The 22,132-nt window shown below is 41.3% G+C and overlaps 1 protein-coding gene across 1 annotated transcript in view; it reads right to left on the bottom strand.

Moving 5' to 3' along the window:
• Positions 1-22,132, bottom strand: part of C3_1H1orf94 (chromosome 3_1 C1orf94 homolog) — a 623,539-nt gene that overhangs the window by 360,511 nt on the left and 240,896 nt on the right. Inside the window, exon 3 of the mRNA XM_078683767.1 lies at positions 11,370-11,624. Within this exon, the coding sequence (XP_078539893.1) occupies positions 11,370-11,624 (255 nt within the window). The remainder of the gene's footprint in view (positions 1-11,369; positions 11,625-22,132) is intronic.

Here is a 22,132-nt window from a genome sequence, read left to right as displayed (position 1 = left end):
AAATGAATTATTAATTTTTAGGAATGATAAATTAATTTAATACATTTTTGCGTTTAAGTTCTGTAGCAGGTTGTGAGTTTATAGAGGGATTGGGTGGGAAGGAATTTAATTGTAATTAACTAATGATTTATTTTTATTTATTGGTATTGATAATTATTTTATTTTCAATTAATTATTAATTATTAATTGGCAATTCATTATTTTAATTGGTAATTACTTTTTTAATTGGTAATTAATGTTTGTAATTGGTAATTATTTTTTAATTGGGAATTAATTATTTTAATTGGTAATTCATTTTTTAATTGCCAATTTATATTCCAATTGGTAATTAATTATCATTAATTGGAAATTATTATTTAACAATTGGTAAATAATTTTTGGTATTAAAAATAATTGTTTAGTATGTTTTAATTAGTAATGCATTTTTAATAATTAATATGTTTTTTAATGACATTTGTTTTATTGTTCTATATTTATTATTTGGTAACTAATATTTATTAATTAATATTTATTGGTATTTATTGTTAATTTATTGTTAATTAATTATTCAATTGTAATTATGTTTTAATAATTATTAATGAGTATTTGTAAATAATGTAGAGTTATTTAAAAAATGTAATTATTAATTATTTTGAATACAACAATTATTTATAAGTATGTTATATTTAACTTCTACGCTATCCAATGCTTTCCCTACTGTTGGACTCTCTGGAGTAGGAATAGTGATTTTCACCCCTATGCTATCCAACGCTTTCCCTACTGCTGCACTCTCTGGAGTTGAAATAGTCATTTTTACCCCTACGCTATCCAACGCTTTCCCTACTGTTGCACTCTCTGGAGTGGGAATAGTAATTTTTACCCCTACGCTATCCAACGCTTTCCCTACTGTTTCACTCTCTGGAGTTGGAATAGTAATTTTTACCCCTACGCTATCCAAGGCTTTCCCTACTGTTACACTCTCTGGAGTGGGAATAGTAATATTAAGTCCTATGCTTTCCAATGTTTTCATTACTGTAGTTTATTTTGAACTTTGAATAGTAGTTTTATATATTTAGCTATTTAATATTTTTTGTATTATTTTAGATAATGTAGTATATAATTAATTTAAAAAATATTGAAATATTGTAATATATGTTTTGTAATTTATTAAACATAATTATTTACTTGTTATTTATGTTATTGTTCTATGTGTGTAGATGTATTTGTAATTCATAATATTTTTTCATAATTTTTAAGTAATTAAAATAATTATTAAAACGTATTATTAAGTAAGTATATATTATTTATTTTATGTATATGTTTAATTAATGTTTCATTATTATATATGTATTATTTATTAATTTTAAACATTATTAAATATTTTTAACTATGTTTATTTTACTTATAAGTATTATTTTACTTTATTTTACACATTTTTTTAAGAGAAAAAAACGATATTTTAATTACGATATTTTTAACATCGATATTTTGGTTTCGGTATTTTTGTACATACCATGTAGTAAATAGGATGTCAATATTCTTGCCTTCGATATTCCTGCATCGATATTTTGTAGGTCGATATTCTGTCAGTGATTTGTGTGTAGTGGCATAGACTGGAATGACAAAGAGTAAAGTGACATAGAGTGGGGTAGCATGGAGTGGAGAGGTCATAGAGTGGAGTACCATACAGTGGATTGGGGTAGAGTGGAGTGGCATAGTGTTGGATACCATAGAGTTGAGTGATGTAGAGTGTAGTTGCGTTCAGTGGAATAGTGTAGTGGCTTAGAGTGGAGAGAGGTACCGTGGAGTGGTATAGAGTGGAGTGGTTTAGAGTGTAATAACATACAGTAGAGTGTGGTGGTACAGTGGAGTAGAGTAGAGTGGAGTGGCGTAAAGTGGAAAAGCATTCAGTGGAATGGTTAAAAGTGGAGTATAGTCGAGTGGGGTAGAGTAGAGTCATGTACAGTGGAGTTGTGTACAGAGGAATGACTTAGAGGGAATTGGCAAAGAGGGGAGTGGCATTGACAGGAGTGGCATACAATGAAGTGGTGTACAGTGAAATAGAATACAGTGTGGTGGTGCAGATAGCAGCGGCATACCGCGGAATATTGCAGAGTGGAGTGGTGTACAGTGGAATAGTATCCAGTGGAGTGACGAAGAGTCAAGTGGTGCAAAGTGGAATACTGTACAGTAGAATGGAGTAGTGTAGAGTGGATTGAGGTGCAATGTAGTGGCATACACTGGAATAGCGTAGGGTGGAGATGCATAGAATGAAGCAACATACAGTGGAGGGGTATACCGTGGAATAACGTACACTGGAGTAGTATAAAGTGGAGTTACATAGAGTGGAGTGGTGTAGAGTGGAATGTGGTAGAGCAGAGGTCTTCAAACTTTTTGATGCCGAGACCCCCTTGTAAAACCTTTTTAGGCGTAAGGACCCCCTTCCGACAAAAGTTTCTAGAAACTGGTACTCCTCATCATCAACTTTTGATAACCATAAATGCGCCTGTTAGACCTCATCACATCCCTCCATCATTCATCCACCCACACTTTCACACATGCATCCATCCACCCTTTCATACTTCCATCCATACAGCCATCCTTCATCCATCCACCCTTTCATCCTTCCATCCATACATCCATCCTTCATCCATCCACCCTTTCATCCTTCCATCCATACATCCATCCTTTACCCATCCACCCTTCCATCCATCCACCCATCATTCATCCACCCACCTTTTCACACATCCATCTATCATTCATCCATGCAACCTTTTATCCATTCATACATCCATCCACCCTTTCATCCTCCATCCATACATCCATCCTTCATCCATCTACCCTTTCATCCTCCCATCCATACATCCATCCTTCATCCATCCACCCTTTCATCCTCCCATCCATCCATCCATCCTTCATCCATCCACCCTTTCATCCATACATCCATCCACCCACCCTTTCATCCATTCATCCACCCATCATTCATCCCCCCACCTTTTCACACATCCATCCATGCATCATTCATCCCTGCAACTTTTTCTCCATCCATACATCCATCCACCCTTTCACCCATACATCCTTCATCCGTCCACCCTTTCATCCTCCCATCCATACATCTATCCTTCACCAATCTATCCTTCATACATCCACCCTTTCATCCTTCCATCCATATATCCATCATTCATCCATCCACCCTTTCATCCATCCAGTCACCCATCATTCATCCACCTACACTTTCACACATCCACCCATCCACCCTTTTATCCATACATCCTTCATCCGTCCACCCTTTCATCCTTCCATCCATACATTTATCCTTCACCAATCTATCCTTCATCCTTCCATCCATACATCCATCATTCATTCATCCACCCTTTCATCCATCCATTCACCCTTTCATCCATCCATTCACCCATCATTCATCCACCCATCTTTTTACACATCCATCCATCCATCATTCATCCATCCTTTCATCCATCCATCCTTCATCCGTCCACCCTTTCATATTTCCATCTATCCTTCACCAATCTATCCTTCATCCATCCACCCTTTCATACTTCCATCCATACATCCATCATTCATCCATCCACCCTTTCATTCATCCATCCACTCATCATTCATCCACCCACCTTTTCACACATCCATCCATCCTTCAGCCTTACATCCAACCATCCACCCATCATTCATCCACCCACCTTTTCTGTGCCTCTCTCTCCCCCATCAGTATCTCTCTGCGTCGTTTTCCTTCTTCTTTCCCACTCATGGGAGGGCCTCTCTGTGTCTCCCTGCTGGGGGCGGGGGACATATCACGGGACCCACAGCTCCAGGCGCGCAGCATCCATTGAACTCAAAGGGCTACACTACAGCCTGCTCCCCCACACCCCCCCAGCTCCCCACTCCCAGCTCGTGTATGTGAGCCCGGCTGAAACAGCTTCAGGGACACACACACAGTCACACCCACGTACTTGACAGGTCTGTAAAAGACCTTTTACTTGTTAATGAGGCGTTGATGTTTTTCACACCTCGGTGTGAATTTGGCCTCCGCCGTGAGCACCGTCGATCAGCCCAATGCCAGGAACTGCACTCTGCAGAATCTGCGACCCCCTTCCCAGGACTCCACGACCCCCCTGGGGGTCGCGCCCCACAGATTGAAGACCGCTGTGGTAAAGTGAAATAGTGTAAAGCAGAGTGTTGTAGAGTGGAGTGGTGTACAGTGGAGGGGCAGAGAGTGGAGTTAGGTACGGCATAGTGGCGTAAAGTGGAATAGTATTGATTGGAGCGGCGTAGAGTGGAGTAAAGCACAGTGAAGTCTGGGGGTTAGGGCATTCCCACCCTGCCCCCTTTTCTTTATTTTTTACCTTTTTCCAGGGACTCAGCTTCAAGACGAGTCACGAGATGGCTGCCAACACTTCCTGGTGGCAGCCAATCGAATTTTTGTCAAATCTGCGAGTCCACTTCAAGGACTCGCGTCCCCAGATATCTATATTTTTTCAACTTGTGTTCTTTTGAAACTACTTATTGGATTTACACCAAATCACAAAAAGCACACTTTCTGGACCAAACTCTAGCTTTATGCCAGCTTTGGTGCAATTCCGTTCAGCAGTTTAGGCTGTATTCATGTTCAAAAACTGAAAAATCCCCGTAGACATAACATGGGGAAAGCGCATTTTGGGACCACCCCTTTTTTCTAGGCCCCCGCTTCACAGATCACTGCAAACCGTTCAAGACAGCAGCTGAACCAAAAAGGGGCCATTTTCTGAAATTTTGTGGAGATTTCTCAAGCAGTGCCAACGTTATTGGCAAATCAAAAAGCGCTTTTCCTATGGAAGCTTTGGTCCTAACTATAGCTACCTATTTACAACTATATATATATATATATATATATATATATATATATATATATATATATATATATATATATATATATATATATATATATATATATATATATATGTATATAGTGACTAAAATAATAAAGGTTACTGAGATGTTATATTTAGGAAATATAATTTTTCTAAACATAGAAATTGAGTGAAAAAACAAATGCTACAGGGTAGTTATAGTCAGGCTTGAATTTCCATTTACAAAACAATAGATTTTCAGAAGTTATAGTTACCTGAGCCAAAATATAATTTATACACCCACAGTACACTGCTGATGACCTCACATATTACATCACTCATGACTTGGTCAGTGACATTGCAGATGACATCACTGATAACATTTCAAATGTCATTACTGACATCATCCAGTGAGTGTAAGTGTTTCATAAAAGTTTCTTACACTCAAACATATATATTAAGGGCTCTATTAGGAGTCTGGTGATCCACAGACTGCCAGACTCATGGAGAAGTGGCAGTGGTGGTCTTCCAACTGCCCTATTACAATTAGGGAGGTTGGGCCTCTATTGCCCTGCAGCCACACAGGGAGCCACCATCGTCTGGCGGAGTTGGGGCAATCAGGAGGCCACAATATACTTGGCAGGACCGCCACAGTCCCACCAAGCATTTTATGAGTTTCTTCTCTGCCATGGTTTTCATGGAGGTTCAACCGTCATGAAAATCGTGGTGGAGAGGAATCAAATTAGGGTCTACAGGGCCCCTTTGTGCCTCTGTGTCCTGGGGTGCATGCAGGGGGCACAACATGTGCCCCACTGTGTGCATGCACCACAGTTCCTGCACAGCATGGACTTTAAAGTCCATGCAGTGCAGGAACCGATTATAGCGTTCCCATTACAGTGTCCATTTGACAGGGCACTGCCAAGGGAGCATTAAAAAAAATATGCCAGACACAAGACAGTTTTGTAATCTGGTGGGTGGCCTGACCGGTGCAGCAGCGGGTTAGACATAGCACTGCACTGCCAAACTCATAAACGGGACCTAAGCTATTGCATAAGTTAAATTACTTTTGTTTCTGTACCACTATTGAGGGATAGTATATCTAACATTTGTCATCTGAGTGGCTGTGTGGCTGTCTGTGTCCATGTGTGAGTATCTGCATGGGTGTGTGAGTGGCTGAGTGGAGAGGCTGTGTGGGTGAATAAGTGGGTGTGTGAGTATCTGTATGGGTAAGTGAGTGGGTGTGTTAGTATGTGTATATGGGAAAATTAGTGGGTATGTGAGTGAGTGTATTGCCATCAATGTCTGTGCAAGTAGATGTATGGGTGAGTGAGTGGGCGTGTGAACGGTTTTATGGGTGTATGAATGTGTATGTAATTGGTTTTGTGGGTGAATGAATGGGTGTGTGAGTGGCTTTAGGGGTGAGTGAGTGGCTGTGTGAGTAGCTGTATGGGTGAGTGAGTGGATGTCTGAGTAGTTGTATGGGTGAGTGAGTGGGTGTGTGAGTGGCTCTATGTATGAGGGCATGTGTGAGTAGTTCTATGGGTCTGTGAATGGGTGTGCGACTGGTTGTGTGGGTGGGTGTAGGAGAGGTTTTATGGGGTATGAGTAGGTGTCTGAGTGGGTCTGTGGATGATGTCATCAGTGATGTAATTTGAGAAGTTATCAGTGATGTCACTGACCTTGTCATGAGTAATGTAAAATGTGAGTTCATAAGCAGTGCATTGCGGAGGCGTAAGTCATAGTTATCTCAGGTTACTGTTACTGCTGAATTTCTATGGTTTTGTACTTGTGAAATCTGAGCCTAAGCATAACGTCCCTGTAACCTCTGGTCGTTTTAAAGTATTTCCTAACTATAACACTCCTGTAACCTTTTTTGTGAATTTCAAAGGTTTTTATAAATTCCATATTTCCTAACTCTAAAATCCCTGTAACCTTTGTTTTGTTTCAGTAAATTTCAAAGGTTTTTCCAATTCTATCTCTGAAGTATTATGTCCCTGTAATGTTTAGTTCTTTGAGTTAATTTTTAGGGTTTCATTTTAATACTAAGGCCCCCAATAGGATGACGGGCGGACTTTGTCCGCCCGTCATCCTACCGGTGAATAGGACCACCCGCCTTCAGGGCGGGGGTTCCGTTGTACATATTAGGATGCGCCTACCACAGTGGCGGGCGCTTCCCGCATTTTTAGCATTGTGAGGTGCCTGTCATGTTGTGCATTGAGATGCAGGGGGGTACCATAGGTACCCCCCATGTGCACCCCCCACCCCCCGGAGTCCATGGGGGTCCGCATCGGGCCCCCGCAGCGGGACTCCGCATGCCTTTCCGTGGCGGCATTGCCGCCACAGAAAGGCATTCACAAATCCCTATCCTAATATGGCTGTCGGTGTCTAATAGACACGCCACCATATAAACCCTTTTCTGCCCCGGCCGCAAGACGACCGGGGCGGAAAAGCGGCAGACATTCTTTCCGTCCGCCGCGGTACCCCCGCCATGCTAATATGGCGGGGGGTCATTCAGGGTAGGATGGTGGGCGGATCGCCCCCGCCAGACCGGAGGTGGCGGAGGCGATCCGCCCGCTATCCTAATGGGCCCCTAAGTATACTACAATTTTTTTTTTAATTCTACTTTATATTTGTTTTAAAAGATAAACATGACATACATACTTAACGTAAAAGTAATTATACAAGTTTTATATTTTTTCAATACATTTTTTATTCCGCCATAGCTTTGCGGCTCCTAAAACATAGACGTGACCACCAGTACTCTATTGCTTTTAATTCCGATCAAATTATCGGAATGAATCCACGAAGTTTAATCTACGGATTCACCAAAATTTGTAAACAGCATTTCACATATGTACCTCCCTCTATTTTCATTAATGACATCTGTGTGAACATATTTACAAGTATATTTATGGACTCCTATATCATAATTCAAGAAAGTTACTAATTTTACAACTTTTAGCGAATCAGCGAATCTTCGGACTGGATTCATGAATTCGCTCAATGACACACCCCAGCCCTGCCTTTTGATTGGGTACATTAGGAGCCCACCCATGTACATGTAAAACCACGCCCAAAAATTTGTATTGCCATTTAACTCTGTAGAAAGAGGATTGAGAACCAATGTTGTTCTTCTTTCATACAATTCCTGAACATTCATCTTCTGTCCAGTTTGAACCTCGAGAAACTGTTCCCGATAAGGAGGAGGATAGACCACTTCCAAAAAAACAAAGTGGTGTTTGGTAGCATTTTACAATACCTTCAGGAGTAAAGTAGGTTACAGCTAAATATGTGCAGTGCACTACTTGTGGCAAGCAGTTATCCAGGGCACTACCAAGAAGTAATCACATTGGGCAGGTTCCATGTGGAAGCACTTACAAACAATTTATGAAGGGGTGTACAACCGGATGATGCAGGAGAAAACAGCTAGAGCAGGACAGCCCACCTCTACAGAGTCCTTGGGAGAACCATCATCAGCTGCAGTCATTACAATACCAATTGCCTGCGAAGAATTGTGTGGTATGGTTAATCGCTCGTGCACTAAGGTGCCCTAAACTAACTATACCTCATGCCCACACCATGCACTGCTGATTACCCTACATATTACATAACTTATGACATCTTCTTTGACATCATTAATAGTATCACTGTGCAAGGTGGGGGATTGAGATATAGTTACCTTAGGGCACGAGGTACAGCTAGCTGAGATAACTCTAACCATAACAGGTGCATTTCAGTGGTTTGCAGAGTTTAAAACTGAACATTTCACCCAACTATAAAGTTACTGTTACTTTCTGTAGGTCAAATATCTCCCTGGGCACAAAGACCTTTAATACACCTGCATTATATAGGGGATGTACAATTTATACCCCTGAAAGTTACTTGCCCCTGCCTTTCACTAGAGTAGACCTGTGCGCATTTGTATCTGCTAGAGATTTTTGGATGTATCCCAGCCTGCATTTACTGAACAACCAATGATGAAATTCCCTGAATCCTGTCCATAACCTAAATTCACAGCATTGAATATTCTGTCATTATGGCCATGCTTCTACCAAAGGAAGTACACTTTTCAATCTGAAAATTATACATATCCTGATTCTATGACTTGTGATTTTATATTTATGCTCAGAAATTACCTATTCACATCTAAGTTCCATTTAGATGATTAACATGTCTTTGAAGATGTAGCTTGGAGCACTGAAAGGTTATGGGACAGCATATGATTAGAACGGAGAAGGAGCAAAGAGGACAGTGAGGGCCTGATTCACAAAGGTAAACTTACACTTTTGTGTAAGTTTATGGTTCTTTGTAATGTACAGAGCAATCTTACGAGTAGTATGTGTACGACTGCCTGTCTTTTAATGTACGAGGTCTCTGCCACAAGTGCGGAGACTCCGCAGTCTAAAAGATACTACTCATAAAAATCCTTTGTGAATTGCAAAAATATGGTGGGCCTCATTTATGAGGCCCAATTGGCTCTCCCCCCAGGGTTGGCGTTAGGGAGGCGCAACGAAGAGAAATTAAAACTTTCTCCTCGTGCTTTCATTTTTCTGCAGCACACAGAAAAAGGAAAGCGTCTGAATGGATTGATATTGTGCAGGAAGGGTCTCTCCCTGCACAAAATCAATCATCCCCTCAACACAGGCACCCTTAAACCATGGTGCAAAGGTGCCAGCGTTGGCGCATGGCAGCCCATTGTGTGCTGGTGCAGGGAAAAATGACAGGAATGCGCCATATCATATTTGCTACAGCGCATTCCTGCCCTTTCCTTTTGCAGTAGGGCAGTGCAGCAGGGATGCCTGTGGCACTGCCCTACGGCAAAACCCCATAAATAAGGCCCCGTAAACTTGCACAAAAGTGTAGAGTTACCTTTGTGAATCAGGCCCTGAGTGATTAGAGCGGATTATATGTAGGCAGACGCGACAGAAAGCAGAAGGGCCAGAGTACGAACCCAAGGTCCAAAAATCAGAGAGGGCACTTTGGGGATCAGAAAGGGCAGACAGCAGAAGGGGCAGTGTGCAATCAGGTGGGGCAGTTAACAAATAATGCAGCTTGGAAGAGACGGTGACCAACAGGAGCTTGGAGTAGGAAGGACAGTAAAGGTGTAGTGGGAATAGTATGAGCAGATGGAGCATGTGTGTGCAAAAAGGACAGTGTGAGTGCAGATGTGGGAGGGAAGAGCAGGGTCAGTATATGAGCAGATGGAGCAGTGCGTTAACAGAAGAGGCAAGAGGCAGAGAAGGCAGTGAATGCTCACTTGGAACAGGAGTAGAAAGGGCAGGGTCTGAAGAAGGGGGCAGCAGACAGTAGCGGCTCATGGAGGGAGTGCTGCAGGGCGGTGAGGCGGGGCAGGGGAGGAGCAGGGTGGAGGGTAGTAAACTACGGCATACGGCCGAACAGAGGTAAGTAAACAAATAAATAAAACGAATTTCATTGCGCGCGCTGCATTGCCAAATGCGATGCAGCAGGCGCAATGAGATTCGTTTTATTTATTCATTTGTTTATTTACCTCTGTTTAGCCATATGCCGTAGTTTACTACCACCCACCCTGCACCTCCCCCGCCCCGCCCCTCCCCGCCATACCGCCCCACAGTTATCCCTCCAGGAGCCGCTGCTGGCAGCAGATAGAGGGGTCCATGCATGAGAAGGGAGGAGAATGAAAAGAGAGGGCAGTGAGTTTTCAGACAGGGCAGGGAGCAAAGAGGGATGTATAAGAGCATAATGGACAGGGAGCAGAGAGGGAGAACAAAACGCAGAGGGGGCAGGAGCAGATATACTGCAATCAAATTAGCAGCATTAGCAAATCTCAAAATGTCCCAAGTTACATGATTTTCACAGATGAAAAAGCAATCTGCTCTCCAGTATCAGCTGCAATTGTTCCAAATCAAATTCAAAATTAGGTCATGTTACCTAGCTCCAAATCATTTTCTAAACCTTGCTCCAATGTTTGCAATGATTTATTAAAAGTCATGTAGGGTGACACGGAACATGTACCTGCACTTTTCAAAGCATATAAATTCACTGGATAACTATTTATCCAGGTTGCAAATGTAGCAGACTGTGCAATGGGAAAGCGCACGAAAGCCTCAAGATTTTACAGAGTCTGAATATGTAGAGAGGTAAAATAGTTTGTAATGGGGAGACCATCATAAGATAATTGTGAAATGTCTTAATCAGTGACATGGGCACCCTATACAAAGTGTGAAGCGTGCACACAGAGAGTTAGAACAGCAGGTGTGAGTAGTCCTGGTTTCTAAACATTATGCACTTACATGGGTGAATCATGTCATCTGTAAACTGCACATGCAAATGTTTTAATACTTTTCATACGGATGTAAAATAGGAATATGCCCAGAGCTTTGCAAAAGCCCAATTTGCACCTGCTTTTGGGGACCATACCGAGAACTCCTTCTTAACAGAAGTAAAATACAGTAACTCATGCGTGTGTAGAGCACGTATACCTGCAAAAATCTTTCACTACCAATTTTTGTGGCCTCAAAATGAGATGAAATCTCCTAGTAACATTAAAGCACACTATCATCTGCTCACCTTTCAAGTCACCGACATCTGGCTCTTTATTCTTTCCAGCCTGCGGCCCTTCAGCTGGCTTAGGTGCTCCACTTAATGGTGGCCAGGATGACTTCTTGGCATTGATTCCTGAAAAGGCACAGTTTTGCTTTATTTGTCCTGTGCTTTCTTGACAGTAGCTGCAGCTGCAGGGCACATCTTCTTTGATCTGAGACAGCAGACACCCCAGGTCTTCCTTAGCCTTGTCACTTTCCTTGGTATTCTTGTTTTTGTCAGCTTGCAGAGAAAAAAGAAATAGCGATGATATACCTGGGAAAGGCTTATCTTTAAAAACCAACCAAAACAAGGACGGAGAATTACATTACACAGCAAATACTGCTGTTCTTACATGGTACTCAAACTTGAAATATTGTTTGTGAGTTGAAAGTCTCTGAATATTTGTTGTAGTTCTAATTAATCCTTATTACCCACTACTTAGAGCACTAACACTGATTAATGGCCTCTGCACATAGTGTTACCAACAGTTAATTGCCAGTACTACAATTATGGACCCGAACTAAAGGCAAGGAGGCATATTAAGAAGGACAATTTAGCCTTAGAGACTGACCTTGCGGGCTTTACCAGCCATTAAAGGCCCGCTCCAGCATTAAAGGCCCGAGGCGCTAGGCGGGCTCTAAGGCTATTAGAACATTCTGCCCTTAGAGGGCAGAATGTTCTAATTACTGAAAAACAAAGGCCTCTCAGAGCCTGAGGGGGGTAAATCAGCTGTGAACAAAAACAACATTGGAATGTTGTTCTGCAGGCTTCTACCTGCCTATAGAAGCCCGGAGCACTTCATTGTATTCAATGGAGTGGTCCGCATTCCAATGTTCTAATTAACAGTAGATAATAACCACCAGTATGTAGGGCTATAAGGCTAATAGAACCCAACCCCTGATCTCACCCAACAAAAGTGGGCACACAAGTCATCTGGCCCAGTCTGCTATGTTACCCATGTGCCCACTCAAACTGAACTTAAAATGCAGTCAAACTTAAAGCAATTGGTGCCTGCATTCTTTCATTGTGATTGCTGAGCTGTTCTCTCCATTCCATACAGGGTGTCAATTTCAATTAAAATGAGGTGGATAGTTTAGAATATTTTTAAGAACATATTCAGTTCCTACAGTGACAACATGTTCTCACAGGTTTACATTCAATGTTCCTGCCTACTGTTGTACTTTAAAAAAAATATACTAACATTGGTCCACAGGCCCAGATGTATGACACATTTTGAGTATTTCCATATGACATGTATTTCAAAGAATTAATTGAAATATGAATAGTGCATATAGTTTTTCACAAAACCTATCTGCTATTGGGTTGGCCCTTGTAGACCAATTTTGGAGGCCTATGATCTATTGAACACCCTGTATGCCGCCTATTTCTCAACCTTACCCTAGCAAATTTGCAATGAACTAGTTCTTAATTTGAGCCTGTATATCCGGCACCCGCACTTAATTGTCAACACCGGCACCTGTGGCAGTTTGCCACAATGTTGCGCTGTCTGAGGTGACCACAACAACAGTCAATTATTAATTTATTATACATTAAAAATGTAATTCTTATAGCTTTGGGGGCTTGGAATAGTCCACATTGGCATACACTTGTCAGAGTGTTATGGTTAGAAGTTGTGTTGTTACCACCATTGGCAGCTAGGCATGGGTAATGGCGGTGTATGTTGCAGTGGCCTCCAGATGAGAGCCCGGCACTTTTTTTTTGTTTTTTTACAAATTAAGCACTGCACTGAAACCTATTTGTGCATTACTCTGTCCCATCAGTGTCACAGTCTCTGCTCCTGAAATTGCACTGTTAATTGGGTTCACATCATTTTTGCTTTCCAGTAAAACCAAGGTACATTGTCTCAGAAATTGCACCAGTGGCATGGAATTTAAATGTCATGATTATGCTGCAATGTGTATTTAAGCCACACACATATATGGCAAAACTAAGACTTCGGGGAGCCTCACGTGCTGTGGCTGGGCGGCAGGTTTAAAAATATTGTCATCTCTGTCGAAAGTGCTACAACTGCTCTCACAACCAGCGAGGAAACAAAATATCTCCTATAACGGTCACTTTATCGTATTTAGGTTACTTATTATGTGGGAAAGGAATAGGCTTTATGCAAACTATAATGCACCAATAATGTAATAATAAATCAATTGTCTATTAACAATTCAGAAATATTGTCCTTATTTTCAATTCACTTACAAAGAAATTTCTTTTAAAATCATTATTAAGGAGCCTAACTTTTTTTATATTAGGGTCTCAGTCACCCTATTTGCACCGAATCAGTCACAAAGGACCGTACACCAAAATGCCTTGAAGGTGCATCCAGTCTGGAGTGTTAGTGTGTTCAAAATCTGCTCTCCGACTAAAACTTCTAGTTCGTTCATCAGGACGATTCATTTAATTTTCCTTATAATTATGTTTCATGCGTCAGCTCCACACCTCAAGGACTGAAAGACTGATAGAGAGAGGTAAGGGGAAAAACAATACAAAACTGACTACCTCACCGACACACAGCGCCTGACGGGATGTTAATATACAGCAGGAAACTAACATTGAAAACTCTCTGCATAATCTGAAAGCCATTGCAAATATCTGGTCAAGGCAGATCCCTATTCTGGCTGTTTTCAGTGCTCATCCTCCGAAACCATGTTTTGTACTAACTAAAATAGCATTGATAATTGACAGATTTCTTCTACAATTTTGGGCCAGAGACAAGACTGCAGAATCAAGGATTTAAAAAAAAATCTTGTATACAGAATTCAATAAAAAGAAAACAGACTGTATTTCTGATAACTAGGTAGCCAGTAAAGGTTTTCGTTAATTAATTATTTATTAAAAGCTCTTACTTATACACTGTATGTTTGTGCCATTTCATTACAGGTTAATGTATGCATCCATGTTGCTTGCTTAGCACTCTGGAGCTATCACCTTTTACAGATGCTTAAACGATATACTCCAGCAGATAGGATTTGAGGATTCTCTCTCTTTATTGGCCAGGTTGTTGGGCAAGTCATACTCTGAATGATTCGCTGTCTTGTATTCGCTTACGGCCGCCTCACAATGAAGCATGTTGCGTCCATGGGGTCTGTTTTTCACCCTAATGTGCACTTCTCCCAGAGATCTCTCTTCTTCTTTATTGACAGAACCACGTATATGGAAATCGAATCAATGTCTAAAACGAATGACCTAACAGGATGAGCAAAATTGATTCTTGCTACCTTTCCTAACAATAATAAAACTGCAACAGGCCCCATCAGTTTGAAGCCTTTTCTGTGGACAATGAGAAGGCAGCTGATGGAGTGCAAGTGATCACAGGTTGAACAGGGGAGTCTTCAAACTTGTGTACAACTCAACATTGATGGCACTAGGAACAGAACTGGCTCATTCATTTGTGAAAATATAATAATGAAGACATTCACCAATCAATACCCACATTTCTCAAATCGCAGGGCTGTGCATCGTTAACTACAAGACTAAACAACAAACTCTCGTGCGTAAGGGATGATGGCAATCAGGCTTAATGAGTGTGTATTTAATATCTCTGTAGTGCTGATGTTTCTGGTTCCATGGTACTCTGTTAATATGGTTGGGTCTTACATAGAGTAGTGAGTAACTCCTGTGGGAATAGCTAAAATGGCTGTGCACCACTGCCACCCCTAACATTGAACTAAGTGCTAGATGTTTTCTCTGAATCGCAATTAGGAAATCGGTATTCCTACTGTATAAAACTCTTTTGAGTTTCATTAGCTGTTCCTAGTGGAGAACAAATAGACTTACTTCATGCATATTAGTAAGGTAGGTTGCAATCTGCGACCTATTAGGAGTCACAGCCATCACAGAGATGGTTCCCTGTTGAGGTCAGCAGACCACCATGTCTATGATTGCTTTTTGATAAAGCTTTTTATTTTTATTTTTTAAATACAGCCCATTTTCCTTAAAAGCACATGGATGAATTAAATAAAAATTTAACTTTGCAGTTTCATTTTATAAGAGTAGGCAGTTAAAAAATATTTGTATTTGCATTCTCAACGGGGGAGGGGTCCTTTTGTACCCCTTCACCTATGCCTATGAGTAACCACCAAAACTGGTGGTAAAGTATTACTCTTTTGCGACTGGAATTTGGTTGCAAAGCAGTATACATACCATACCGATTCTGTATTTGGAAGGACGCACCACACACATCCCTTCCAAAAACCAAAATTTGCAAATGCAAAATGTGATTCGGTGACAAATTACCAAATGACATTTTGCATTTTGGACATTTACAAAAGAATCTTTCTGGTCGCAAAGACCTGATTCTACTAATCCGACCATTTGCAACTGCAAAAATACTTTGTACATCTGGCCCTTAATTCACTGGATTCTAGTGTAGTGTTACATTGGCTGAGCACCAGTATTAAGCCAAACTGACCAAGCTCCAGAAGTAGTAGACAACCTTATTTCGGGCAAAAGCCATAATAATAGATTTAAAAAAAAATCTCAGTATATATTCTTTGAAACAAGTAAAAATACACACCAGAGAATGACAGAATACAACAATAAAATGGGACACATGTTGAAAATGTAAACTGCATCATTAGGCAGAGGCAGTAAATGTCAAATAAAGTGCTTAAAAGTATAGCAGTGTAACCTCAGTTTGCTTTGCCAATTTTTAGGGGCTAATTATTACATTGTAATTCTCAAGGGAAATCTTTTGGTCAGATTGTACTGCTAGAATAATGAAATGAACGTAACAATATAAAATTATAAACGGTCCTGGCTAAATAAACCTGCATACACTAAAAGTGTGCATGAGAGGAACAAAGAAAGATAAACAAAAAATAATAGCAATTTTAATGATACACTATAATAGAAAATTGTGCTGAAACTAGGTTCCCGAAAAGGGTGCTAGATTTGAGCTGAAAGGAATCGAGAGCATATAGACCAAGCAACAAATAGGTATCTACTGGTCGTAAACACTACGGGCCATATTATCAAGAACGGCGTTAAAATGATCGCTGCTTTAGCGGCAGGAAACTGCAGCTAAAGTGGAGATAATGGGCTTGATAATATGCCCTTGTGAATTCCCATAGAAACCCAGGTTCACACCAGAACCTGGGCTTCTAATGAAATTCACAAGGTCATATTATCAAGCCCATTATCGCCGCTTTAGTGGCAGTTTGCTCCCGCTAGAGCGGCGATAATTTTAATGCCGTTCTTGATAATATCCCCCTATACTCCTTGAAGAATCAGTACTAAAGAACCTGTGGGCAGTACTTAATCTGTCTAGACCCAGAGAAAGCAAAAGGAATGGATCCATTTGGGTCTAGGGCCCGCATAGTAAGGACAGAAGAAAAGGAAATGGCCAATATCCTCAATTTTGCACTCACACAAGTTACACTCAGCCAAAGAAGGGTGCTCTGTGGATCATTTGTTGGTGACGGCTTCTAAATGCAGAATGTCCAAATGAAATTTTATATATATACTTTTCACAAGGGAGGGGGAGTAATCTCATCAAAGAAGGCCTTGAATTTTGGAAATGGTTAGTGGGATAGAAATTAGGTAGTGAAAGCTCCCAGGTTGATGGAATAGTGCGTCTGGGCCACGAGGAAATCCCATAAGTTTAACCTAGCAATACTTTGGAATTGAATTAATAAACTCATCAGAGGTGTAAATTAAATGCAGGATTACTTTGCAAACCAATTGTTAAGGTGTGAAAACGGCTTGGTTTTTTCCCAGTGTTAAGGTTCTTGTTGTCTAGAAGGTCCCTTCTGTTCATATCCAGTTCAGCTTTGGACCAGAACCTTTAAGAGCAGCAAAGCATTCAATTCTTAAAAATAATTATGGGTATGGATAAAGCAGACTGGGATAATGTGAGCAAAGATTTAACAAAATTCAACTATCTGACCTTTAGCGAGTTAGGATTGGAGATTTCACATTGCTCAGTGCCATAGAGTGCTGCTTATTGACCTTCAGCCCTATAAACTTTTAGGGCTAGAGAGGTTGCCTGCAATTGAGAAGATGTGAGCATTTTCAAAATACCACCAGGGTTGTGAGGAATGATAAAACTACATTTGAGGATCTGGGGGGTGGGGCAAGAAAGAGAATTAGTGATCATAACCCCAAGATAGTAAAAAGTTTGAACTGTTTGTAATCAAGTAGTACCTAAAGTAAATGTATTCTTAAGATTTTTATGAGGTCTAGAAGCCATTAGTTTGGTCTTTTGCGAGTTGATCAAACTCTAGTACAGTGTATAGGCATCAGTGTGCAGATAAGGGCTGCGCAAGAAAGTAGTCTCACTTGCGCAGCCTGCACATGTGTGCTCCCTCATGTTCTCACATGCTCATGTGCATCCAGCCCAGAGCCTCTAATCCTAGCTACACAACAGCGACCTTATGTGAAAAGGTTGGTACCGGTGGTGTGCACTCTCAGTCCAGTTACCATAAATTTACAGTGAGTGAGACTCAGGTGGTGAGTCTCACTTACAGTAAGAGTCTAAAAACTTGTAGTCAAAAGCAAAACCTCCAGCTGGGAAAAATAGAAGGAACCCATTTGTTATGCTTGGTATTGTATCTTCAGTAGTGCTCAGTTTTTTTGAAGTAGATTTATGTTAGACAAATCCAAGTACATTGATAAGCATGGCTATTTGAGGAACCAAAGAGGCAAGTTGCAGGTTCCCTTCTGAGTTTATAACTACTCCAGCCTTCGTCCATATGAGATAGCGTAGACTCACTAAAAGTACGTTCTCAAAAATAGAAACAGGGGAACTAGAAAATGGGTAGGATACCCAGAGTGGAGTTTAAACAAAGTAGGAGCCAAGGAATAATGTTCCTATTCATAGTGGGAGAGACCTGTCTTAGAATGGGAACCCTCACTCACCCACGGGTGACATGCTTCATCACAGCTCCTCACACTAGGGCTGCAAGGTCCTGGTGTGGGCAACCACTCTTCTGGATTATGTTGGATTTGAAATGTTATTTCTGTAATGCGCATGACCACAATGCCCTATTTGCTATGTTCGAACCCCTGTTCTCGTAAAGTTAGCATGCATGGCGCCACCTTTATTGACGCCATGTTGTTTCGTAACCAAGATCAAGTATCTGTCTCTGAAGTGCTCGCCTCTGCAAGAAGGCTGACCTGCTCCTCTGGCTTGTGCTGCTAGGTTAAAGCTTTGCTGTACTAATGAATGTACTATTCATTGTTGCATACCTTTACTGTTAGATACACTTGTTCACATAGTTTTACATGGTAGAGACTAGAGAGCTGCCAAGTGGCCTTGGAACTGAGATAGCACGTTCCCTGGCCAGTGCCTTCTTTTGATCACCGTGGCCTGAGCTGGAAAATTCCATTTGGGGCAGGTCTCAAGAGGTGTTGGAATTAAATAACTGATGTTACCATGTGGAGGGAGACCAGACCCCTCCGCAGTCATCTTAGGAGACTTGTCACACTGGGCTCCGCTGCAGAGTATTTCCAATAAACTAACTGGTTTGTATTCTCTACTGCCTGACCGACTCTTCATTTATTGGGAAGGCATATAGGGGGTCGTTAGTGACCCGGGTGACCCGATTCAGGTGACTTCCTTCAATTAGAAGAGGAGCTGAGGTGTTTTGAGGTAGGGACCAAAGATGTGGGTGTTGAGGGCCAGAGTGCAAAGAGAACTGGAATTAAATTAAAACTGTGTCTTGGAGGCAAAATATCTTTATTATTATATGGTTTCCTAGGACAGGATTCAAAAGAAGAGGACTAGGGGTTGTAAGCAAATATACCACTAATTTTGGGTCAACATGTTTCTGCCTATTAACGACCCTAGCCAAGGTTCAGAGGCATTCTTCACGACCAAAAAGTAAGTCACTCTGCATTCAAATTTTTAAAATCACATAAAGTATATAAAGTCTATGTTGGACTGGTTGGTAACCCCCACAATGCCATAAATTAAGGTGCTGCCAGCTAACCCTAAATGAATAAGGTGATAATAAAATATGAGGAATTGTCAATAAGAATGGATTAGAGTAGAAGTGGAACTACTGTGGCTACCACTCAGATGATCAGCATACTGTCCTGGAACCAAATATGGAGGTCTGCCCCAGCAGAAGATACTTAGCATATCAGGACCCAGGATCGAGGGAAGCGATGCTCTGCATCTGAGAAAGAAGGGAATTTTTGACCTACCCTAACCACCCGTAGGAGCCAACGGAAAACAAATAAGAAAGGAAAGGGAACGCAAATGGCAGGAACTATCGCTGAGACGCCCTGTCGCTGGGGCAGCCATGCGCTTTACAAATCTTAACATAACATAACCAGTTGATTGAACACACCATCCTGAATCTTCCTAATGACACAAAACTACTGTGTGTTTTTGCTCTTCCCAACTTGCTCAGAAAGTGATGTTCTACATTCCCCACTGCCCCATTCCCCACCTCGCCTCCCCAGCTGCCAGTGACCTGTTTGCTACAATCTCCAAGTCCGGCTCACACCGAGCCTCTATTGAGGAGTTCTGAAAATGTTGTTGTATTCTTCTGATACCAATTGTGACATTTGGGGACTACAACCTTTGCAATGGACCCAGAGCAAGACCGAGAAAGGTAGAAAGGGGAGAAGAGAAAAATGGAAAAACAGTGACGAATGAAGAAAGCAGGGATGAAAATGACATGCAAATTGTAAAGAGACAGAAAGTGTTGTATGGTGGAAGAAAGAGATATAAAGTTAAATCAAAAAGCAGACAGCCTTGATATTTGGCAACCCTGGCATTTGGCAGTGCTGGATTAAGGCTCCTAAGAATTAGAATAGCTGTACGTTTACTGATAGAGATGACTTATAGGGAAATTGGGTATTTCTGAAATGCCGGGCACAAGAACAAATGAAGCAGGGCTAAGGGTAGAGCCAGTCATGTCCTGCAAAGCCCCGACCCCACCGCAAACATGTAGCTTTTTAGATTCACAAGCATTCATGTTCTCCCCCTTGCTCTAGTCTGACTCTGCACCAAGTAGGGTTCCTCTGCTATTCTGCAAGGCAAAGAGTTGGTAGGTGAATAAGACTTTATCTAAAATCATCAGCACTGCTTTTCAACTTGACAAATATTCCTCTGTTTGCTTTACTAATCATTTAGAATGGATTTAGGAGTGACCTAAATATCTTTCAAAAGGGATTTCATCATGAATTGTGCAGCCCGCACATTACTTCAGCTCCCTCGCCGGCAATCTGTCAGAGCCGGTCTGATCAAATTACACTGGTTACCAGTCCGCCAAAGAATACACTTCAAAGCAATGTGTATCGCGCACCAGGCCTTCTGGAAAACAGCCCCCCTCATCACCCGTAACCTAGTCTCCCACTACCAACCTACTAGGAATCTCTGATCAAACCTGGCCTTTATGGCCACAACACCTAGAATAAAGAAGGCCAGAACCGGCGGTAGGACCTTCTCCCACAATGCCTCCAAGACCTGGAACACCCTGCCCCTCCATCTGAGAGCCAATTCCAACCTTTCCTCATTCCGGAAACAACTCAAAACTTTCCTCTTCAACTCCCCTCAGTAACTGCTCCATCTACCCCCCTGATGCCATCTCGCCCCTCTGTTGGTTCTTAGCGCTTGGACGTCCCCGGGCAGCAATCGCGCTTTATAAATCCACATACAAATACAAATACAAATCATGAGTTTACTGTTTTAAGTGTATATATCACGAGGGAAAAATACCCCATTTCACTGAATTTCCCATTTTTTTATTCAAGCTAGCCAATTTAGTTTTCTTTTTACAAATCACTCTGTTCAAGTGTGAGCAATTGTTTTAGACAAGTGAACCTAGACTACGACTCACAAAACGTATTAGTTTGTAAAACCTGTCCTGTTGCTGTTGAAATTAAGTCTCTATTCTAAACAATTTCAAACGGGTTGTACTCTAAGGGTTAATATTCAAGAATAAATAATTGAAGGGGCCTCGTTGCAGATAACCAATTATTGCTCTCCCTCTTTCTGAACTCCTTGAGTGAAACACATTGCACAGCCGGTTATTAAGTTAATGAATCCATATACATTATTTCCTATACGTTTGTTAACAATGAAATCAATGTACTTCCTTTGACTGATTGCTCTCTGCTGAATGAACTCAGTGAATAAAGGTCCTGTCTGCTGGGGAGCTTGAATAGCGACGGCTGCCTACACATACATAATGGTCACTTGTATAGGTCGTAGGGGTCACTGACTGAAAAATTGGCTTTTCCGACGTCAGGCCTGTGTGGTGTATTTAACAAGAGATTGAAGCTCATGTCATGGTTTCGTGTAATCAATGGCTGCTTTCCTGCAGGCTGTGTTGGTATTACTTTGCATCCATTGCCTGCAAGTGTGTTTTAGATATGAACTCGTTTATTGTGAGAACTTTTTCAGGAGTCAGTGTGCAATCATAGGTTACTGAGATCATATTGTAACAATAAGAGCCATTTACCTCTGGCATCATGGGACGTACCCTACTGTTGGTCCCAAAACCGAGCACCAAGTGCACCGCTTTCCAGTAAACATGCAAGGTAGTGAAGTATAGTGGTTCAAGGATTTTCCATGGGAGTGGTGTGGTATATAGATTTAGAACTCAATCAAGCTTTTACTAACAGTTAATAAATCACTGTCTAGCAAGTGCATTTATTTGAAAAAGTAAAAATTCTTTAATGGTGGCATGCAGCTAAATAATATACATGGAAAGCAGAGGGGAAAAATATTTTACCCAACTGTTGGGAAGTTGGATTAGACTAGGCGTGGACTCATCCCAGCT

The sequence above is a fragment of the Lissotriton helveticus genome, chromosome 3_1, assembly GCF_964261635.1.
Source record: "Lissotriton helveticus chromosome 3_1, aLisHel1.1, whole genome shotgun sequence".
Taxonomy (NCBI): domain Eukaryota; kingdom Metazoa; phylum Chordata; class Amphibia; order Caudata; family Salamandridae; genus Lissotriton; species Lissotriton helveticus.
Note: the sequence above shows the minus strand (reverse complement) of the source record. Positions and strands in the feature narration are given on the sequence as shown.